Source organism: Vicugna pacos, chromosome 33 (genome assembly GCF_048564905.1).
Source record: "Vicugna pacos chromosome 33, VicPac4, whole genome shotgun sequence".
Classification (NCBI taxonomy): Eukaryota; Metazoa; Chordata; class Mammalia; order Artiodactyla; family Camelidae; genus Vicugna; species Vicugna pacos.
The window spans coordinates 7,037,448-7,060,189 of record NC_133019.1 but is presented as its reverse complement, the minus strand read 5'-3'; the positions used below and the strand labels follow the sequence as shown (position 1 = coordinate 7,060,189).

The window sequence follows — 22,742 nt, the reverse complement described above, 5'->3', positions numbered from 1 at the left end:
CATTTTTATATTTTTGCGAGGATTGCTAAAAGCAATCACCATATGAAAAAATGTCAATTATCTTCTACAAAAATCAAACAGCTTTCATATGTGGCTCAATGTCTCATGTAATGGAAGTAAACCGTAACTCTCGTTTTCTCAGTGCCTACCAAATCTCAGTGCTGAGATTTGGGGTAAGCAGTTCACATTTATTATTCCTAATTTTTACAATAATGCTAAAAGAGAGGGTCCCAGGAAATAAACCCTGGGGAGGCTGTGTGCAGGAGGTTTACAGGAGAGGGTGCTTTAGAACAGCACTTGCGAGAGAATGAGGTGCAGGACTGGGCAGAGAAAGAAGTGGAAGTGATTCCCAGCTGCAGCAGAGGCCTTGGCTAACCCTCACGTGAAGCAGAAAACCTGGATGACCCTTCAGAGTCGCCCTGAATTGAGGCAAGGAGGCTGTACCTCTGTATTTCAGCACTGACCAAACACTGGGTTCAGGCGGCCACTGGAGAGAGAGCCTGACCTTGGGCAACAGGAAATTCCTGGGAGGAATCCAACCAGAAGTCATCATCAGTCAGTGCTGCAAGGTAGCTGGTGGGGCGGACTAGTGCCTCCCTCCTGCAGGAGGGGTCTGGGCCACGTATTACATCTCTCTGGAAGATAGGTGAGGCACCCCTATTTAACATAGACGAGAACTTCGAGAAACCCAAGAGCTTATCCAAGGTCACTGTCAGACTGTCCTTAATGTCATCTTAGGTTTCAAAACTAGGACCTGGTATGCTTCTCTTCTGCAGATATTGAAAACTACAGAAAGTCACTGTATTTACCTTTTTGCCATGGTCGCCAGGAGGCTCATAGGTCATTTCAGTATTTAGCTGAAGTAACCATATTTACCTGGGTTACTGCTATACACCCTGCACTCTCTCATTTCTCATTTTCTGATTCTATGTTTAGCTTTCTTCATATGCATATCTCCTTTTTATATATTTATCTTATATATTACAAAACAGTCCATTTCATCCTCACCATCTCTAAGGAGAAGAGTACCCAAGTCATTTACACATGAGGTGAATAATGGCAGGCATAAAGCAATGGACAGTACATGGCTCCCTTCAGTAAGCCACACCCTTCCTGCTTTTATTCTTAAAAAGTCATTCTACTTTGTAAATGTTTCTCCTTCTATAATGTCAAACTTACTTCCTTTAAGAGGAGCTGGCAGTCCAATACATACCATCACTTATATAAAGGTCTGAATGACTGAATGAGTCTTCTGTGAAAGAGTCCTATTTATGGTTCAACACCTGTTTTAAATTTTTCCTTGGGACTTCCAAATCAATGTCTCTCATTGTGTTTATAATCTTAGGACACTATGAATTTTAAGAATTCTTTAAATTTGTGTTTTCATTTGTATGACAAGAAACATGTATGAGCATAATGAGGTTCATCTGGGTGTTGCTGCGTGATTTTGGTTTTGTATTTATGACTGTTTTATGATCCCATTGTTGCCAAAATATTTCAACTGTCAAAATTTAATAAAAAGTGGGCTGATAATTTATAAGGGGGTACTATAACCAACTGGTTAAGAGCATGGAGTCAGACTGCTTAGTCCAGCTTTGGGACCTTAGACAAATTAATCTCTCTGTGCCTCAGTTTCTCCATCTGTAAGGTGAGGCTAATAATATATCTCCATTTTAGATTTGTTGTGTTAAATGAAAAAATACAAGTAGAGCATTTAAAACAGTGTCTGCTCAATAGCTTATGTTAAGTAAATGTTAGCTATTTGTTATTATTACAAAAATGATAGTCATACCATTTAAGACCAAGGGGCCTTGTCAGTAAAGGTTCATTCAAACAGAGAAAAAACAACAGCAAAGTTGCATCACTAAGCACATGGTAGGAATAACAAACTCAAAAGAACCTCACTGTAGCAGTTAGTATCAGAATCTTGTTTGGAAAAGCAAGTTAAGTTTCAGCTAAACTGTATCATCCAATATTAAAGGAATGCTCACTTGATTTTTCTTTATTTTTAGTTTTATTAGTACTTTTAGTGTTTTCTAAAGCTGTTTTTGTTTGATAACATGTTAAAACTCTTAAGAAAAATAAATTTGTATCTAGATTCAGGTTTGTTACATATTAAGTAACATTGTTATATGAAACATTTTTGCCCATACATTATTCAAGTTTCAGAAACACCTGGCTATATCTTCATAGCTTCTTCAACTTTTCACTCAGATTTATTCTTTTATAAATAAAGGCCAATCATGTAACCATTTTCAAAGGTCTATAGTCTTGGCAAGAATACGATGACTAACACTCTGACATACAAGCCAAGGGAGAGAAAGGGAATCCTACCTACCTATCCTGAGTGAGGATTTGGCCTCACTCACTGGGCAACCTATTTGCAAGAAGCAGGAGGCAGGCATGAATCAAGTAATAAGATATATGAATGACCTATATATGTTCTTGGAATTTGATAAAACAAAAAGCATGAGGACCTCACATTTATTTGGTGCATGAAAATTTATTGGAATTAATGTAAGATTCACCATCACTTCTTGAAAATTAACATAGGATACATAGTTATGCTATAGTGAAGTTAAAATTTTTCCATTGATTTTTCTTCTTTATTTTGTAATGCAGTTTATATAATTTATATAAAGAAAAAATACTTTATACTGTTCTAAAATTGGCACAACTCTGATCTCTCAAGTCCAACTATTAACCATGTTTCCTAATTTGCACAAGAGAGAAGAATCTGCTCAATCTGCTGAAGACGGCACCTCTGGGGCCCAGCACAGGGATGCTCATTATCTAATGACTGCGTGAATTCCAACAGTGTGGCACTCTGCTGCTTCCAGGGCTAAACCTTAGTGACAACTGGAAATACCGCAACAAAGAGGCCTAATATAAAATCATGTAAGTCATTCTTAACAAAGCCAAATGAATTTCTATTTCTTATGTATCATGAAAGGCAGCGAGCTCAAACCTTCTGAGATCAAGAAGGCTGATATCCAGGAACATCACATTTGAGAGTTTTTTTTCTAATCGTGTTAATTGTTTTGAATGAACACGTTTTAAATATCATATTGTTTTCTACCAGAATATAAGCTCTTTGAAGGCAGGGTTTTGTTTTTTGGGGGTTTTTTTTGTTTTTTTTTTTTTCAGTTTTATTCACTGATGTATTCCCAGCGCCTAAATCAATGTCTGGCATGCAGAAGCAGCTCAATAGATTTTTGCTAAATGAATGAATGAATCAATGAATCAATGAATGAAAGAAAGTCCCTCACGATTGTAAATAGCATCTGAGAGATCAAATACAAGGTCAAGGTACTTTCTGACTTATCATACTCTTCTTTCTAAATCATAAACCAGCTCTATCCATTTAGAGAAAAGTATCTGTAAATTTTAATCAATAATGATAAAAGCAGGTTTTGGTAGGTATGAACTTTATTCTGGTTTTATTAATATCAAGTACAAACATAATTGACTTATTCAGATAAATGAAATAATCTGAAGGTAGTAGAGAAACAACATTGTGAGTTTCAAAAATTCAAGCTATTACAACAGAGTCATCTTACACAGGCTGAGAAAATGCAACTATAAAACAGATCTAGGTGAATAACTTCCATTCTACTGTATCACTTTATATTGAATGAAGTATTATTTGGTAGCTTAAAAAATGTAATTTATGAATACAGCCAAGAACATATATATAAAAATAAAATGATGGCTGTTATTCCTAAAATGCCTGAGAATAAATCAGTTTTTATTCTTACTAAGGAATAATACCACATCCCACCCACTAAGTGACAAGATAACGCTCACTTGATTAGTGCCAAGAAAAAAAGTATTCCCACCGGCTCTCAAGGACTCAACTACAAATAGGTAAGAATTATACAGATTTAAATACATGTCTTATTCCAATATGCAGACATTATTCAATTATTCAAAACAATAAGGGGGAAGACTTCGCATAGATTACAAACTCCACATAATTTGTAACATATGCAGCACAAGAGGCCCAGACTCACCGAGCACCCCTTCTGAACACTGGATGAAGTTTCTGCAATGGTAAACAGCAGGCAGAAGAACACACTGCACAAACCCCACAAAAGGAACAAAATTAAAGAGTATCTAATAATCAGTGGGCAATCCTAGCAATCAGTAGTTTAAAATCTAAAGTTCTTTATGGTACTGGTCTTTGCTTTTGAAACTTAAGAAGTTTTTTCTCCCTTTTTCTTTTTCTTTTTTTTTTTTTTTAACATTTTTAAAACATTACACAGTTACAACCTTCCAAAGTGGGGAGGGTGGGGGGACACAGCTATTCTGCCTCATCCTAGTGACGTGAGCCTGCTTTACAGCGCAGGCACGACAATTAACATTCAAAATTTTAGATCTGAATTTTAGTTCCTGCCCACCAGTAATGTCAGAGAAAAAGAAGGCAGGATCACTTCTGAAACCTGGGGAGCAGATCAGAATCCAAGAGAGTCTGTACAGAGTACACCCTGAATGTAACACAGATGGGACTGTCCTAAAATGGTGTTTCAGTTGGACCTCAGTGGTGTCTAGAACCAACTCTATAAACACTTAAGCTGTAAGTACCATAATGATCTCTAAGGACAACTAAGAATCCTCTGTGTAAGTTGGTAGAGAAGTACATAGTGAGCTGTGTGCCAAGACCTAATAAATCTTATAAATTAGAATTTTCAGATTCTCTGTAACAGCCTGACTAATTTTGATATATCTGAAGTCTGTTCCCCGCCTCTTCATTTTCCCTGGCACTGTTTTATTTCACCTCTTGTCTAGCTCACCGCAAGGAGCCTCTGAAAGATCTTTGTGTTTCCAGTCTCACCCTTTCCAATTCATTTTCCATCTTACAGTCAGTTCCAGAACCTCAGACTAACCATGTCACTCCCCAGCTGAAAATTCTTTGATAATTTAGGATGAAGTCCAAACTCCTTAGCACACCGTCAGACCTCTTGTTTATGTCTTCAGTCTCATTTCTTACCACTTCCTACCTCCTTTCACCCTCTCCCCTCAAACTCTAGGCTCCAGCTATCTAGAAGTACGTAAAAAACACCCCACCGGAATTATCTGGGACACAGCCTGTTCCAAATTAATGACATTTCTTGAGTTTTGATACCTTAAGTCTAAAGTAGCACAATGACTGAAATAAACCTGATCTCACCTCATTATCTTCCATTCCTCTTTTATCTAACTGCAGGTTATAGCCCATTAGTATGCTGGATAATCAATTTTAATGGGTTGTGATCACCTTTCTAAACACCTCAAGTAGGAAATGAAGACACAGCGTACACAGGAACTGCTCTGGTGAAGAGGACCTGGGCAATGAGAGAGTGGCTAGGGGGACAGGGAGTGAATGGAGAGCTGGGCGGGGTGCAGGTGAGGGGCATTTGAAGACCCCCAGTTTGGGGGAGGGCAGGGAAGGAGCTGCCCACGGACACAGAATATGCATGTAATAACGGGGAGGTGTCATGCCCCATAGCAGGTGTTGTCGCACATCAGTGGGGTCACCTCTAGCAAAACTGGAGCCTCCCTGGTCTACTCCATGCCCTCCCGGAACGTGTCCCTGCGGCTCCAGGGCCTGCAGGAGAAAGACTCTGGGCCCTACCTCTGTTCTGTGAATGTGCAAGCCAGTCAAGGCAAAGAGAGCAGAGTTCACAGCAGCAGAACGTTAGAACTCAATGTGCTGGGTAAGTGGGGAGCACCCCGGGGAGGCCAGGGAGGTCCCTCTCCCAAAGGACTGAGTGTCAAGGTCGGGGGAGGGGCAGAGGGAGTGACAGAAGGGTCAGTGTGTGGGAGTGGGGGAGGGGAGCTGTTGGTGCCCTGGCTGTGAGTTTTTAACCTGTCTCCCCTCTGCCAGTTCCTCCAGCTCCTCCATCCTGCCACCTCCGGGGCGTGCCCCGCGTGGGGACCAACGTGACCCTGGGCTGCCAGTCCCCAAGGAGCAAGCCTGCTGCCCAATACCAGTGGGTGCGGTCGCCCCCATCCTCCCAGGTTTTCTTTGCGCCAGCTTTAGGTGAGGGGACTTCTGGAGACAACTGAGAGTGTGGCTGGGGTGGGGGAAACGAGGTACCAGAGGGGCTAGGGTGCAGGGGGAGGCAAGGCTGAAGAGCACTGGGTGGAGGAGGAGGATGTGGGGAGGGGGCTGGAGAAAGAGGGCCTGGCAGGTGCAGGCGCTGTAGTGGGTGCTTTCCCGAGCTGTGCACTGACGGTACTTACTCCAGAGGCTCGGGGGCCAGAAGACCTGCGTTCAGATAGAATAGAATACACCAGAGTGTACTGCACAGAGTGTACTGCACGTAGTTAAGTATGGTGTCATTACGTGCATTAAATAAGTTAATATTTGTAAAGCACTTAGAACAGTAAAGCACTTAGACACACAGTAAATGCCACATAAGTATCATTATTTTGTGAAATTTGTTTCAGTCATAAACATACATATATATATGCATGCGTGTGTGTCTACATATGTATGTATGCATGTTATGTGAGTACTAGGCCACAGGGTAAAATATATTTCTCCTTGCTGAATGTTCACAGAGATGCATTGCTCTGGTTTTTCTTCCCAGTATGCACATTAAGGAACGAGATATATAATGGATGTTTGCATAACTGCAATTCAAACTATAAGAAAGTTATTTATCGAAAAATGTACGTGATCTGGAATTGGCATGTCCGCCACACTGTTATCCCAGAACCGTCTGCTCCACCCTTTCACACAGTCCTTGTCGACACCACCAGCCAGTCATCCACGGTGTCTAAGGCACACCTTCATGCACTATGGCAAATGTTCTTCAACCGAAAGGCATGACTTTTTAAACAGATGATCACTTAAGTTTTTTGGAACAACTACACTATTTGGACGCTTCCAGCTTTGGATTCTTGGATGGAATATATTTTACTGCACTTGAAGTTTGCACCACTCTAGGTTATGCTGCCTCTGGGCTTTCGCCCTCACTGCTCATCTCTCTCTACTTACTCCCTTCCCCCCAGCTCAGTCCCACCTCCCTTTCAGGATCCACCCCCTGAAAGCCTAAGCTGGCGCGCCCTCCCTGAGTGCGCCTGCAGCACCGTGAGCCTACCGTCCACACGAAGCACAGCCTCGCGCACAGACTGCAACTGCTGCTTTCGCAGCCTGACGCCTTCACTGGAAGGCAGACACCTTGAGGTAAACGGCACCCACTGTATTTCTAGGGCCACCACAGGAGGCACTCAAACATTTGTTGATGAATAATAAAAAAAATTAAGTCCTTATTTCAGACCTTAGTATTTAAAGAAACCTAGGATGAACTGTCAGATGAGTCTGATGAAGGGAATGGGCCAGGTTCCAAATCCTCCCCCAGATGCTTGGGCTTTAGGCAAGAGTTAAGCTCCATACCTCCTTCCTGTTTCCTCCTAGCTGTGGAATTCAAGGGCCCAGTCCCACTGCATCAGCCAAGATAGATAATGAAAAGATGCTTAAAATTTAGACTACTAAAGCAGTGGTCTTTAATTGTATTGCCATTATACCGTCTTTAATGATTGATCCAGACACCTTAAAATCTGAGGGATTCCTGTTACTCCCAGTCTTATATGTATTTTTAGGCATGGAGCTTGGCTGCTGAATTTAGAATAGCCAAAGCAATATAGGTTAGTGATACTGTTTCTTTTAAATGTAGGCAGAATATTGTCTGCTTTTTGGGGGTGCAGGGGGAGGTAATTAGGTTTGTTTGTTTGTTTATTTTAATGGAGGTACTGGGGATTGAACCCAGGACCAGTCTACCACTGAGACTTACCCCACCCCCACCACCTGTGCAGAATATTATCTGATCATCAACATTTTTAAGGTACATTTGATAAAGCCTATAGATAAAAATTTGGGGTGAATTTTTCAGATTCAGAGTCCATTATTCAATAAATTTTATAGCCAATCCTCATGTTAATTCATCTTAGATTTAATATGTCCTATATCCTAATAACTTCCTGTACACTTTCAATCATATGATGAAAAAATTTTAATGTCAGCTTAAAAATGTTCAAGAGAGTGCATGGATTTCAAAACTCTTTTGGGAGTACCTAAGCAAAAAAGTTTGAACACAATTATTCCAAAGCTGTTCTGGCCAATAGCCACTGCCTAGCAACATACGGTTATTCAAATTTAAATTAATTAAAATTAAGTAAGGTTAAAAATTCAGTTTCACAGTCACACTAGCCACATTATCAAGTGTTCAATTGCCACCTGTGGCCAGTGGCTGCTGCACCATGTGGATACAGAACACTTGTATCACCACAGAAAGTTCTACCGGAAAGCACTGTCCTAGAGAACCAAGAATATGACATGGCTTGCCCCAGCCAACTGAGGTTATAACAGTTTATTCCTTACACAAAAAGTGCCTCCTCCTAGAATGATGGACAATATGTCTTGATTTCTGTTAAGGTTCCTCCTGCTTGGGGGTAAAGTGACAGGGAGGGCAAGAAGGACCTTTGAGCTCCCCTTGGAGGTTTAAGTGTGCAGCCAAGAGACTCCTTTCATGAAACAGACTTTTATTTTCTGAGCAACAACTTTTTACCAACATTGTTCAATATGGTAGCCACTAACAACATGTAGCTATTTATAATTTAAAATTTAATTAATTAGAATGAAATATAATTAAAAACATAGCTCTTCAAGTACACTAGCCACATTCTCAGGGCTCAACAGCCTCATGTGGCTGGCAGCCACCACACTGAACTGCAGTAGACACAGAACATTTCCATCATCCCTGAAAGTCTTATTGAACAGCACTGTTTTGTACTATGGGTTTTCTATTTTTTTTTTCCTTTTACATATCCTCTTAATGAAGGATCCAGAATCATTCCACCCCACTCTTCAGTAGCTTTCCCAAAATGCCAGGAAATACACTCAGAAGCCTATTCATGCACAGTATTAACACGTGCTTATTAGATCCCTCCAAAACTGAAAGCCTAAATAAACATGTACAGCTGGTCGTCCAGGATGCTCTATTCATTTAGGATACACATCAAGCCTCTGTCAGTCACAAGACAAACAAACTGAAACACACAAGCTTTTGGGTGGCAATGGCTTGGGAACAACAGAAACTGAATATGCAAAAAAATGGAAGGAAACAAATATGACTAAATCTTTCTTATGAACTCTGAGTAGCATACTGTATTTCTTGAAAATCTTTCAATGATAATGCAGAAAGTCTTGTCTACTAACACCAAAGTCCTCAGAGATAGGTAGATTCTTACAATGCTCATACAGGAACAAAGGTATCTTCTGACTCCAAGTAATCTTTGCCCTATTGGTTCTCACAGACAAACAATGACAAGTCTTGATAGCGAAAATGAAAGACCAAATATACTATACTGTGATTTGTCTGCTAACATATGATATTTGTTCCAAAGATTATGGTGAATGTTGATGAGTGGATCTAAGCAATGTCCCTAAAAAAATCAATCATCTTGTTTGTTGGCAGAGACTCCCTACAACTTTAAATTTATCTGATGAGCAACCAGCGCAGATCCAGCAAAGACAAGATTTTCAGGTCATACCGCTGTCACCCTGCATTTCATCTTGAGACAGAGCTAGAAGTACGCACACATCTGTTTCAAAGACATAAAGCCAACTCTCAAGAGGCAAATTTTTGGAGAACACCCAAAAATACGGGACTTGAGAATGAGTTTTGCAGCGCATCAGATTAACTGAGTGAAGTGTGAATACAGCATCTGGCTTAGAAGTGAATGCTTTCATGAATTCCAAGTCTAGATCGACCTTTCAGCTACTGCAGTATTGACTGTGATGAGATCGCTCCCCCCTTTGAAGTCACCACACTTACTGTCTGCTTCTGACATCTGACACTTACTCACGTACCACACCACATACCACCCCCGTGTTGTCTTGTACAGCTTTTTAACTCCTGGATGTGTGTACACAGACTTCACCTGCACTGTAAGCTCTCAGTCTGTGTATTACAGTTCTTTTATTCATCCTAACACCAGGCAGACAGTAAACACTCAAGTATTTGGCGAATGGAGACATGAAGACAAGGCCTACAGGAAAGGAGAAAAATCATGCAGCGACTGGACAGAAAACTATCTACTGGTTTATCAACTCCCAAATTGGGATGGAATCGATACCAGACTAATTTTCTTCTGGCAAACAAACAAAAAGTAATAAAACTTCACAACCAAACAATAATGTACGTAGCTAGGCAGTCTCAAACACATCCATCTTATCCAAATGATGAAACAAATACCAACAACAGGACATGTCAGACTTCAAAATGAAACTTTGTAGCAAAAAAAAAAAGTTTATATCTGACTTTTAGTTAAAATCCTGTGTGCTAGAAATATACGCATTCACTTGGATGGTACTGAAAAATAGTGCCTTGGTAGCAAAATCCAAGAGTTATTAATTCAATTTCAATGCTTCCAATTTTAATACTTTCATTGTATAGGTAAGAGGACTGAGGCACAATCCAGAGAGGGGAAGTGCCGTGCTTTAGGGTTACTCAGGAGGGTGGTCAGGAAGAGCTGGGACAGGACTCAGCTTTCTGTTGCCCTTATCTGATGAAGTGAAGCGGCTCTATCAATATGTTGAAACTATGACTAAGCGGAAGTTTCAGGGAAAAACTGAAGTTACCATATATCTTCCTTCCTTTCAAACTTCGCAGAAATTATTTGCTGATTCTTCATAATTGAATTTTGATAGCTATTTCAAATACATCAGACCAGAAATGTAACTGACCCACACAGCGCTCCTCCCCTGAGCCTCTGACATGCGATCACACTTAACTAAGCTGAAATCAGTCTGTACAAGAGGTTCCTCCAGATCCATATAGCTCACTGTACTACTTTGTTTCTACTCTACAAATTCCAAAGCGAAAAGGATTGCTGATTTTCTTTTGGCAGTTCTCATTAACACAATAAAGTGAAAGAAATGCCTGAATTACTTGTTCTAAATTGCCTTTCTGAAACTGAAATCTAAAGATTGATTTGTTCTCAAGGGTTTGGGATTCTCTGAGAATTTTCTAAGGTGGTGCTTTTATTTTCATAAACATAGTTTGGACATCAACTTTATAACTGGGTAAGGCTATGATATCAGTGACCACATATGTTTTCTAAGCTTAAGATTACATTCTTACTGTCTCCTAGAGGGACAAAACTTAGTTTTTAATGCAGTTTTTTCAAACTGGATTTCAAAGTCTATGCCTTTGGGTTAAAGTTTGAGTAACACTGCTCTAGATTTTTATACTTTCCAAAATTCTCCTCCTAGATTTTATTTGGTGAATTAATAAAAAGGTACCCACTGCCTACTATGTGCTAGGCACCGGAGGTACGGTTGTTAGTAAGAGAGACCAGACCAGCTTGTCCTTATGAAGCTTATAATTCTGGCAGGAAAGACCAACATTGTTAATAAAGAAGTCTGGTTCCTTAGTTGAACTCACTTAAGGAGTACTTCAAAAAAACAGCAACCACAACAAGTCCTCTGCCCTCCTTGTCAACTGCTTCTGTGGATCAGAGAGCCCATCACCATCATCTGCATATTCTCAGAATATTCTAAGAGCTTGAGGTCAGTTTGGTCTTATCTGTTTGGAGATAGGTAAAATGACCCTCTTTTTAAAATTCTTCAGAGAAGCTCAATCTCCTTTCCTTGCTCTAGGTTATGCTTCTCGTAACTGGACAAAGATGCAACTCAACTAGAGATTTCCTGGTTATTTGAGAAAACAATTTTATAATCAGTGAGGTTTTGGTAACACTTTTTCCTTTCGTTTGGGAAATTTCTGTGAACAAAAATCAGTCAAGCTAAAACTGTGACAAATGTCTAAAGTGCACTTCTAAACACAAGAAAAGTTCATGGATAGATGCTAAACAGGGCAATACAAAACTCTCCCCCAAAATTAACCTTAACAACCTTGACTACAACAACGAATGAGATTCAGAGAACAGTAGCTACTATTAGTTACTACTTTAATCCTATGAACCACTATTTAAATAACATCCTTGTTATTTAAGGATGGGGGGTGGGGGAAGACCCAAAGGCACATGTTATCAAGTAAACCAATTCAATTTTGTAATTGAGAAACGGGTGCCAGATTCCCTCAGCAACAGTTAATAGGTTTGAAATCCCTTAGTTTCTGGACCAAATTTTCTAAGCAACGATGTCCTCAGATGAACGCTACTTGAGGCAAGATCTCCCAAATTTTGGAGCAATCTCTTTCTCTAGTGTGATTATGATAGTTCTTACTGGGTTTTCACCCACCAAAGAGTTCCCCCCAAAATGTCAGCCCTGTCAGAAAGGAAGTATAGATACTGTAACTCTGAACAAGTAGTTCCGTGAAAACAGGGAGAAAGAACCCTACCAGAATTCTTTAGCAGACACTTAAGAGGGAACCAGCTTACCTAAAAAAACAACTCCGTATCTTCCAACAATACAAATCTGAACTCCTAGATCAAGAGTCAGTATGAAGAGCATGGTGGTACAATTTCTAGCCCAAATTAAGCCTCTGTATTTAGACATTCAGATATACAATTTAGGCCAGATGCACAGTGAGAGCTTTACTTGTCACCACATGCGGCACAATAACTAAAGAAGGGGAAAACTGGCTTTCCTGAAGAAGCTTGGTCTTAAATGCAGCAGGGCTTCAAGCCACCCTAACTCTCGAGGCATCGACACTCCAAATTCCAGACCAACTATCAGGCAGGCTAACTTTAATTGTGCCGCTAACTCCACGAAAGCAACACACCATCCAGCTACAATCAAGCCTTTCCAATTCTCCAAAGCATCTGAAGACTTACTCGTCCTTCAAGTTGGAAGCAAGCTCAAGTCGGAAGCAAGACGACTGACACAAAGGCCAGTCATCCGAAGGCGCTTTCTGTATGGCTCTGCCACTGCCACTCACTTGAAAATTCCTAAACTGGGGGCTCAGCAGCTCCCCCATTCTCCCCTCGCTCCACCCCGCCCCGGCCGGTAAGCCTCTGCCTGGAAGCCCCTGGCCTGGAACAAAGCGAGGGGCCCCGGCGGTGGGGGCGAGAGGCGCTGGCGACACGGGGACTGCCGCCCGGCGCACAATGAGAAACTACCAACTTCAGAGCGCAGGAACATCCTCAATTGGCAAGAAAGAGGGGCGGCGGCAGGCACGCCCAACTTCAAACTCAGGAAACCTACGGGCTGGCGGCCATCTGGAAAAAAGCCCCCTTCCCAGGGAGAGAAGAAAAAGGCGGAGGAGATGCGAGTCGCCCACCGGGCCCCGGAGGGGAGCCCTGCGCTCAGACCGGCCCCCGCCCCCGAGGCCCGCTTCCCCGCCTTCTCTCTGCCTCTGGTTCGCTGCCCCAGGCCGGGCGGCCGGTTACCTTGATGCGCTCCCGGCACTGGGACGGGGTCCGCTCGTAGCCCAGCTCGGCCAGGGCCCGGGACACGCGCTCGTACATGGCTGGCCCGGGGGCCTTGCTGCCGAACACCGTGCCGGCTCCCTCCAGCTGCTGGTACCGCGCCTCCACCAGCCGCTCGTTGCCCCACACTGCGATGAGCGCGTTCGTCTCGGCCGGCGTCCACGACATGCCCCGGCAGGCGGCGGCGGCGGCTGCCGCAGCCCCGCCACCGCCGCCACCAGGGGAGAAGGAGACCGAGGACGAGGCGGCGCTGCGGCCCCCCAGCCCCAGCCCGAGACCCCCGGACGCCGCTGCCCCCGAGCCCGTCGCACTGCCCGGCCCGAGCGGGGAGGCATCCCGAGGCGTGGAAGGGTCGGACAGCGATGGATTTCCGTCGCTGAGGCCACCAGGAGAAGCCGGGGAGAGCACCTCCATCTTCGGGATTTTTAGCGGCGAGTTGGCGGGCAGCTCCGAGCCACAGGGCGCAGCCATCTTCCAAGCGGCCGCCGCTGCACCGCCCGGAAGTGACGCGCCCGCGCATCCGGCCGCCGCGGACTCCGGGGCTGCCCTCGGGCCTGGCTCGCCCGCGGGCGGGCGGCTGTGGGCCCCGGCGGCCGCGCGGAGGCCGTCGGGCGCCCCCGGCCTTCCTCCGCGAGCCCTGCCGCGCCGGCCGCTCCTCTCCCGGGGCGAGGGGCGGGGATGAGGCGTGCTGAAGCCCCGAGCGGAGGAGAAGGGTGGGGGCATGAGGGCGCTGATGTGAGGAACAGATTGGAGCCTTCCCACTTCCTCTCCAATCTCAGCCCCCGGGAGGAGGGGTGAGGCCCGCGAGGGGGCCCCGAGTTAAGGAGGACTTGACCGTTTCGCTCGCTCGCCCTCCTCTCTCCCTCCGCTCTGCCTCCCCACTCGGAACTGGCCTCGGGGTGCAGAGGCAGACGTCCAGGGCGGAGGCTGGGCAGCCCTGCGCGGGGTATGGCCGGGAAGGCGCCGCGGCTGCAGGGAGAGCATTTCTGGGGAGGACTTTAAAAAGCAGTTGGGACCAGGGTTAGAGTCTACGCTGTAGCTTTTCAAGAAACCCAAGCGCATTATTTGAAGAGCAACTCTCTGATTCTAGTTCTCGTCTATTTTCCAGCTAGTCTGGGTGGGTGTGACGGTCTGTAGAAGTTAGACGCCTTTATTGCACTTGCACATTTTGTCTATGACTTGAATGTGTATAAACAACGGAGCTCAGCAGAAAAGTTACCTTCCAGTACCATTCTCCCTCCTCCCTAATTTGGAAGTTGCATCGTTTTCTCTACAGGTTTTCGTACTCTCGAGTGTAAGAAGACTAAAAAAAGACTGTCAATTATGACAGCTCTTGTGACCTCTGGTAATTAGCGAATTAATCGCTCCTGAGTGCTCCGTAAAGTGCTGCAATTTAATGAACATTAGCACACTAAAGCCAATACATAGCTGTAAGGTATTTCAATATTCTTCCATGCCAAAAATCTAATTGTTTATCTTGGATCTTTAACTTAGAAGCCTCAGTGGATTTTTTTTTCAATAAAATAAGCTGTGCAACTCTTTTTCTTTTTCCATAGCAAATATGTTAGGCTTTTTAAAAAGTAGAGCTGAGGTCAGCTACATTTGAAACTCAGAATCACCCCAAAGAATGACATGGCTTTCCAGCAACAGGGATGAAGTAGAGAAGATAACTGTCTTCGTGTGTGGTGTTAAAGTGCCACGACAGTTTGTAAGTTAGCAGTATGAAGAAACGTAAAGTTCCAACATTTATGCTATTTCTTTCTCTCTTTCTAAGAAGATGTAGTCTGGCACCTCCCTTAGGAGTATGAGTTCTAGGACACAACATTGTAAAATGATTATAAATCAATAAAAAATGTTATTAAAAAAAGAAGAAGAAAAGAGTATGAGTTCTAGAGTCAGAATGCCTGGCTTCAAATTCCAGTTCTGCCACTTTTTTAGCCAACTTACCCAATGTCTCAGTGCTTGAGTGTCTTTATCTATGAAATGAGGATGGCTGCACAGCATTATTGTGAGAAGAAATCAGTTAATACAAGCAAAGCCCTTAGAGTGGTGCCTGGGTCACATAATGCACATGTGTGAGCATTAGCTGCTGCTCACTTTGCTGTGCTCTTGTTAATACAATCTACCCTTTGTCGCTTTCTCTCCACCTCTGGTTTTCAGTGTTCTCATTTTCAGTTCTCTTAAGGGCTCTAGCGGAATCTCAAACACCTATCAAAATAAAGTTCACTCTCATTCAGCCCAACAGTAGGTTTTTTTTTTAATGTCATAAGATGTTTAGTGTGTATTTAGTGGAGAGACATGCCTAAATCATACACAAAATCAGAAACTCCAAAGAATTTTAAAATCATTGCCTTCCCACTCTCATTTTCCCACAAGCCTGAAAAAAAAAATCACCCCTCCTATTGTTAATTTTGGATGATTCTCAGATCAACTCTGACTCACGCAGGAAGCCTTTCTAGATAAAGTGGGTTGATTGAGAAGTCTGCCTTCCCACAAACGTCTGTTTCTAGACATTATTTCTATACCCCCCCTTAATCCCATACCCATCAGTCTACCCAATGAGAAAAGACTATCAAAAATAAAATTTCCAGTAACATCCTGACCTTAAGACAAAGCCAGTAATGTAAAAGCTGTTAATAAGTATTACACAGTATCAAGGCACTGTCAGGATCATGTGATTGTTGTGTTGGCTTACATGGCTGATCCTGGATTCTGGGTGTTGTGTGATGTGTTTGTTCAAGACTTCATGGTTTAATCAACTTATGGAATGGCTACTATGTCAGAAGTAATGTGCTACACTTTTTATTGTGGATCCAAATGGTAGTCATAAGTAGATAAAAACTTATTTGAAAGATAATGTATGAAATGTCTCAAAAATAAAATAACGTGCAGAACAGGTATGGAATAATACAGATCTTCCACCTGTAAACTGTCAACTACTCCCTTTGATTGTATCATTCCCTCATCCATTTCCTACACAATCTGTGTCAAGTGTTTGTTTTCCCAGCTTTCCTATGAAGCCTCCCCTAATCAGTTGGACAGAAGTCCTCCCTCTAATGCCCATTCACACAACTTAGCACTTCACCTTAATGTTTTGTTTCAAAAGCTTATTAGTTCTGTTGCACACTGTCTCATTGTGTTTTATGACTGTCAGTGTGTTTGTTGATTTATCTTCCCCCCCTTCACATTCCACACCAAGTTCTGTCACTGCTACCTCCAAACTGTTTCCTAGGTCTGACTACTTCTCAACCCTGGTCCAAGCCTCCATCATGTCTCTACTGGACAGCTGAACTTCCTGCTTGCATACCTGGCTGCTTACACAGTAGCCAAAGTGAACTTGGTATTTTAAAATGTTTTTCCTGTGAAATATAACTTACATATAGAGGACTACACCAAATATACAGGTACAACTCCTGTATGAATTATTATAAAGCAAATACTACGTAGCCACCACCCAAGTCAGAAAACAGAATATAGCCAGCACTCTAGGAACCCCTCCCTAAAACCCCTTCCCAGTGTTAACCCCTCTCTCCCTTAAATAAAGATAGCCGCTATCCTGACTTGCCTTTCTTAATAGTTTTACCACTTTATTATTCATCTCTAGAAGTTTTCCCTGGTTTGGAAAATTTTAGAATTGAAATCACATGTATTCTGTGTCTGGTTTCCTTCACTCAATATTATGTTTTTAATTAAGATTCATCTATTCTGTATGAGGCTGCAGTTTATTCATTTTTGTTGCTGTAAAACACTCTGTTTTATGAATATATCTCATTTTATTTATCCATCCTACTGTTGAATCTTTGGGTTGTCTCTAAATTAGGAGATTATGAATAATGCTGCCACAAACATTCTTGTACATGTCTCCCAGTGCATATGTGCAAGAGTTTCTGCAGAATATATACCTCCCCCTCCCTTCTTTTCTTCCTTCTTCCCGTGTGGATACACAATTACTCCAACTCCATTTACTGAGAAGACTATCCTTTCCTTCCCTCTTTTGCAATGCCGTCTTTGACATAAATCAAGCCGTCCATATGTGCGTGGGTCTATTTTGGGCTCTGCGGTTACACCGGTCTATTTATCTGTTTTTCTGTTTGTGTTCCTTGAGGGAATATCACACTGCCTAACCAGTAGGTCACACTGGCTTTATGATATGTCTTCTGTCAAATATAGAATGTCCCTCCTCCTCTTCCTCTTCTTTCTCCTCCTTCTTCAAGTGTGGCTTGCTATTCTTGATACTTCATATTTCCATAGACACTTTAGAATGAGTTTGTCAAATTCTACAGAAAAAGCTGTGGGTGTTTTGACTGGTATTACATTGAAACTATGGACCAACTTGAGAAAAACTGACATCTTTATAATTGGTCTTCCAATCTGTGAAAGTGGTATATCCCTTCATTTATTTAGTTTTTAGTTTCTCTCAGTAAAGGTTTGTAGTTTTGTGCATACAGGCGTTATACATATTTGTTTGGTTTATTCCTAGGTAGCAGGTATTTTTAACACTCTTGTAAATGATATCATTTTTTAAAATTTTTATTTTCTAGTTGTTTTTGCTGGTATATAAAAATGTGATTGATGCTTTTATGTTGATTTTGCATCTAATAATCCTGACAGAGTGGCCCTTTAAAACTGTGAACCATTGTACGTCATTTCCTTGTTAAAAACCCACTAATGGCTTCCTATTGTAAAAATAGAATCCAGACTCTTTGCTATGAGTGTAGTGATTTTGAAACATATCCACACATTATTTGATATACTCCTCTGAGAAGAAGTCAAATTTATGTTCCCTCCCCCTTGGACCTGGGTGAATCTTTGTGACTACTTCAATGAAGCAGACGTGATGGGAGTGACACTGTGTGACTTCAAGGCTAGATGGGAATACCCTGAAGCTTCTGCCAGTTTCTCTTGATATACTTGCTCTGAAAACCTTTAGGCACCATGTAAGAAATGGGCTACCCTAAGTCCACTTGGGGGGACCACAGAGAGAGAGAGAGAGCCAAGGAGCCAGAGATATTCCATCCTCCAGTTATTTGTCTAACAGCCCAGACTCTAGAGACAGGAATGAAAGAGCTCTGAGATGACCCCAGCCCCAGCCACCACCTGACTGAAACCACACGAGACCCTTAGCAAGGGCTGCCTAGCTTACTCCAGGTACCCCATTCCCTGCCCCAAATCATGAGCAAAGTTCATGATTGCTGTTGTTCTATGCCATTAACTTTTAGGGTGTTTTGTTTACCTCCCCAGAGAAGCGTTTACTGCGTCTCTATCATGTTACCATCTTATTTTATCAACACACATTTTCTGAAGTCGTTCATTTATGCATATTTGTTTTTCTTTCATGTATTTATTGTCTGCCACCCCCCTCTAGAAGATAGGTTGTTTGAAGCCAAGGATTTTGTCCCTTTTGCTCCCTCCTAATAGATCCAGAACTTAGCACAGTGCTGGGCAGCCTTTCATCATCAACTGAGACACAGGTGCAAGTGACTGGACACACCTCCTGTCTTAAATAACTAGAAAACCAGACAAAATATATGAAACAATGGTTTTCAAAACAAAGAACATCAGAAAACAAAGGACAGTGAACCCGAGAGATGGAGAACAAAGTGACTGTGCTGATGGTTTCCGGGTGCATGTGTATTTTAGAGATGATCAAACTACACACTTAAATATGTACAGTTCATTGTATGTTAATTAAACCTCAATAAAGTTGTTATAAAAACGTAGTCCCAGGCAAATAGTAGGCACTCAATAAACATTTGTTGACTGGCTGTTGACTTTCTTGGACTGTTACTTCTTAGTGGTTAGGGATTGATTCTTCTATATGTGTTTATATAATACTCAGCAAAATACCATGTTGAATACCAAAGATTCAAGTGCTATTGTGTGATTTGTATCATGAAACATTTACTACATGTCCATTGTATTAATGTCATTTAAGTGGGACCAAAGTTAGTATATTTTTCCTGACAAAATATTTAACTTCATTAGCAATCAAAGAAATACAAATTACAAGAACAAAATACTATTACAACCTTCAATTTGTAAAAAATTTTAAATGATAACATAAGCATGAGTTTTTCCTGTATTCAGAAGAAAAAAGAAAGCTATTCCCATTTCTAAAGCATTTTATAATACCCACTTAAAAGACTGGGAAACAGGTGCCCTCTCTACACTGCTAATAAGATGTAAACTGGAATAAATTTTCTGTAGAAATATTTTAATGACAAAAGCTTCAAAAAACTAAGAACTCCTTGATCCAGCTATTCCATTTCTAGAAATGCATGCTGAGAAAATAAGATTGCACACAAAGATTTAGTTACAAGATGGTTCACCTCTACATCATGTACAATACCAATAATTAGAATGGATCTATAAACCCAACAGTGAGATACTGGTTAAATGCACACTGCTATATTCAGTCCATGAAATATTGTTCTGAAAGAAACATGATGTAGTAAATGAATTGACTTAGAGAGATGTTCACAAATTTTTGTGTTAATCAAGAATAATAGGCTTGTTTAAAAATAATAGGCTTGTTAAGAGAATGACAAGCCACAGATTGGGAGAAAACATTTGCAAAACTAAATAGCTGATACAGGACTTATATCTAAAATATACAATGAATACTTAAAACTCAACAATAAGAAACAAACAACCAAATTTTAAAATAGGCAAAGGGTCTGAATGGACACCTCACTACAGAAGATATATGGATGAAAAATATGCATATAAAAAGACGACTAATGTCCTATGTTATTGGAGAAATGCAAATTGAAACAACAATGACATACCGCTACACACCTAATAGAATGGCTCAAATCTAAAGCACTGACAACACCAAATGCTGACAAGCTTGTGGAGCAACAGCAATGCTGATTCATTGCTGGTGGTGATCCAAAATGGTTCAATCACTTACAAAGCTAAATAAACATCGTCTTACCATAAGCCCCAGCAATGGTGCTTACCACAAAAACCTGCATATGAATGTTTATAACAGCTTTGTTCATAATTGCCAAAAAAACAGGAAGCAAACAGAAAGTTCTTCAATAGGTTAATGGAAAAACAAACTGGTACATCCACACAATGGAATGTTATTCAACAAAGGAAATGAATTATCAAGCTGTAGAAAGGCACAGAGGAACGCATGCTTCTAAATGAGAGAAGCCAGTCTGAAAGGCTACACACTGTGTGATTCTAACTATATAATATTTTGTGAAAGGCAAAACTAGAAAGACAGTAAAAAGATCAGTGGTAGACAGAGGTTGGGCAGAAAGGAAAGGAGGGATGGACTGGTGGAGCACAGGGGAATGTTAGGGCAGTGGAATTATTCTGTATGATACTGACAAGCATGCATGGATACATGACCTTATACATCTGTCAAAACCCATACAACTCTATGACACAATGCTAATGTAAACTATGGACTTCGGTTAGTAATAATACATCAATAGTATTGTTTCCAAGTCATCATTATCTCTTGCCTAGATCATTTAGAGAACTGCTTAAGTGATCTTCCTGCTTCCATCCAGTAACCTCTCTGACCTCATCTCCTGTTGCTGCCCCCTACCTCCAGTCACACTGGCCTTCCTGCTGTTTCTTGAATACACAAAGCATGTGGATGAGCTTCTCAGATTGGCAATACTTTATATATCACCACATGTCGATGCCAGGAGGGAAACGCATTCTTGAGGACATGAAAGCTTGCATTTGGAACCCTCTCAGTTGTAGATTACGCCATGGGTATCTCTTCCTTTGGCTGGTTCTAATTTGTATCCTTTCACTATAATGGAACTATAGTCATAAGACCTGAGTTCTGTAAGTCATTCTAGCAAAGTACTGAACCTGACGGTGGTTATGGGAGCTTCCTAATTTGTAGCCAGCTGTGAGGTCAGGGTGGCCCTAGGGATCCCTGAATTTGCAGTTGGTGCCTGAAGTCTTGAGCACACTTGGCAGTCTGAAGGTCTATACCCTTAACCTCATTTGGCTACTAATGGTAGCATTAGAAGAGGTTAGGCAAGAATATCCAATGTCTCAGGTTGAGAGAAATAGTGGTGTCCTGCAGGCAACGATGGTTTAGAACCACTTGAGTTTCCACAGCCTGCATTAGATCCCGGATGATACCCAGTACCTCTAGGTGAACATCATAACGCCATATATTTGTGCAACCTACCCTTACAAATTACTTTCACACTTGAGTTTCAAAACAGGTAATATCAGCCTCCTTTTATAGGGACAGAAATTGAAGTAAAAGGGTAGTTACTTGTCCAAGGTCACTAGACTCAAACACAGGTGTTCTACGTCAGTGCAGAACTCTTTATAGCGGGGCCCACAGACTACAGAAGTCAATTACAACACCAAAGCAGGGGTAACTTCATGATCAGTTCTCTTTAAATTCCTTTTAAGAAACTGAAGGCAAATGGGTTCCCTCCAGATTTAAGGCTCAGGGTTCTCTTCCCTCTATGTGATTTTCTCCTTTGGTGGCAGTGAAATTTGGGGTAAAATATCTAGAAACCCAGGTCCTCTCCAGTTGAAGAACCACATACTCCCTTAGGGCCCATCGTGGTCCCATACTAATGCCCTTCCCAGGGGAGGAGAGAATGTGTCACCCTCAGCAAGACCGAAATTGAGTATGTGAGGAAACTTTTCGTTCACAGACTCAAGAGAACCTGTCCCAGAATTGTGTCCCTTTACTAACACGTGCAAGTTCTCGAGTGCCCTGGAAGGGGACAGACCAAGCCTGCAAACCAAGTGGAAAATGGCAAACGTGAATAGCCAGTTTCAAGAAAAAAATCTACAGTTGGCTCTTAAGGAAATAAAATATTCCAAGTCTCACTCACAGTATGCAAAACACCAAGCAAAACTACAAGAAGATGTCATTTTTACCTGTCAGATTGACAGAAAAAAAATTTTGGATAACACACTTTGGATAACAACTGAGGTCTGGGGACACCTCACCTGGCACCTTCATGTGTTGCTGGTGAGATTCAAAATTGGAATGACCTCTGTGAAGGGTGGCTTGGCACTGTTGCACAAATGCATATTTGCATTTGGCTCAGCAAGTTCACTTTTAGGAATTCATTCTAAAGATGTATCCACATGTTAGTGTAAAGACTTCTGCTGTATATTGAAAAACATTGTCACAATATTTTATAACTCTTTCATCAAGAGATGAGTCGGCTTCCCCCACTCTCTGCATCTGGAATGGCCTTGTGGCTTGCTTTGACCAATAAAATGTAGCAGAAATGTTCCAGAGCTGAACCTCAAGAGGCTTGTATCTTCCACTCTCATGCTCTTGGAATTCTGCCCTTGGACCAGTTGGTGGTTAGAAACTGGAAAAACACCAAAGAGGCTGTTAGCAAAGCCTG

General features: G+C 41.8%; 1 protein-coding gene across 4 annotated transcripts in view; it reads right to left on the bottom strand.

The window, feature by feature from the left end:
* The window catches only part of MSANTD2 (Myb/SANT DNA binding domain containing 2), a 28,293-nt gene extending 14,142 nt beyond the window's left edge, over positions 1–14,151 (bottom strand). For all 4 annotated transcript variants that reach the window (XR_012066752.1, XM_072954155.1, XM_006209842.3 and 1 more), the window contains exon 1: positions 13,342–14,151. Coding sequence is in view for 3 of the 4 variants with exons in the window: in XM_072954155.1 (XP_072810256.1) it covers positions 13,342–14,103 (762 nt within the window). In the remaining variant the exon portion in view is untranslated. The remainder of the gene's footprint in view (positions 1–13,341) is intronic.
* Between the last annotated feature and the right edge of the window lie 8,591 nt (positions 14,152–22,742).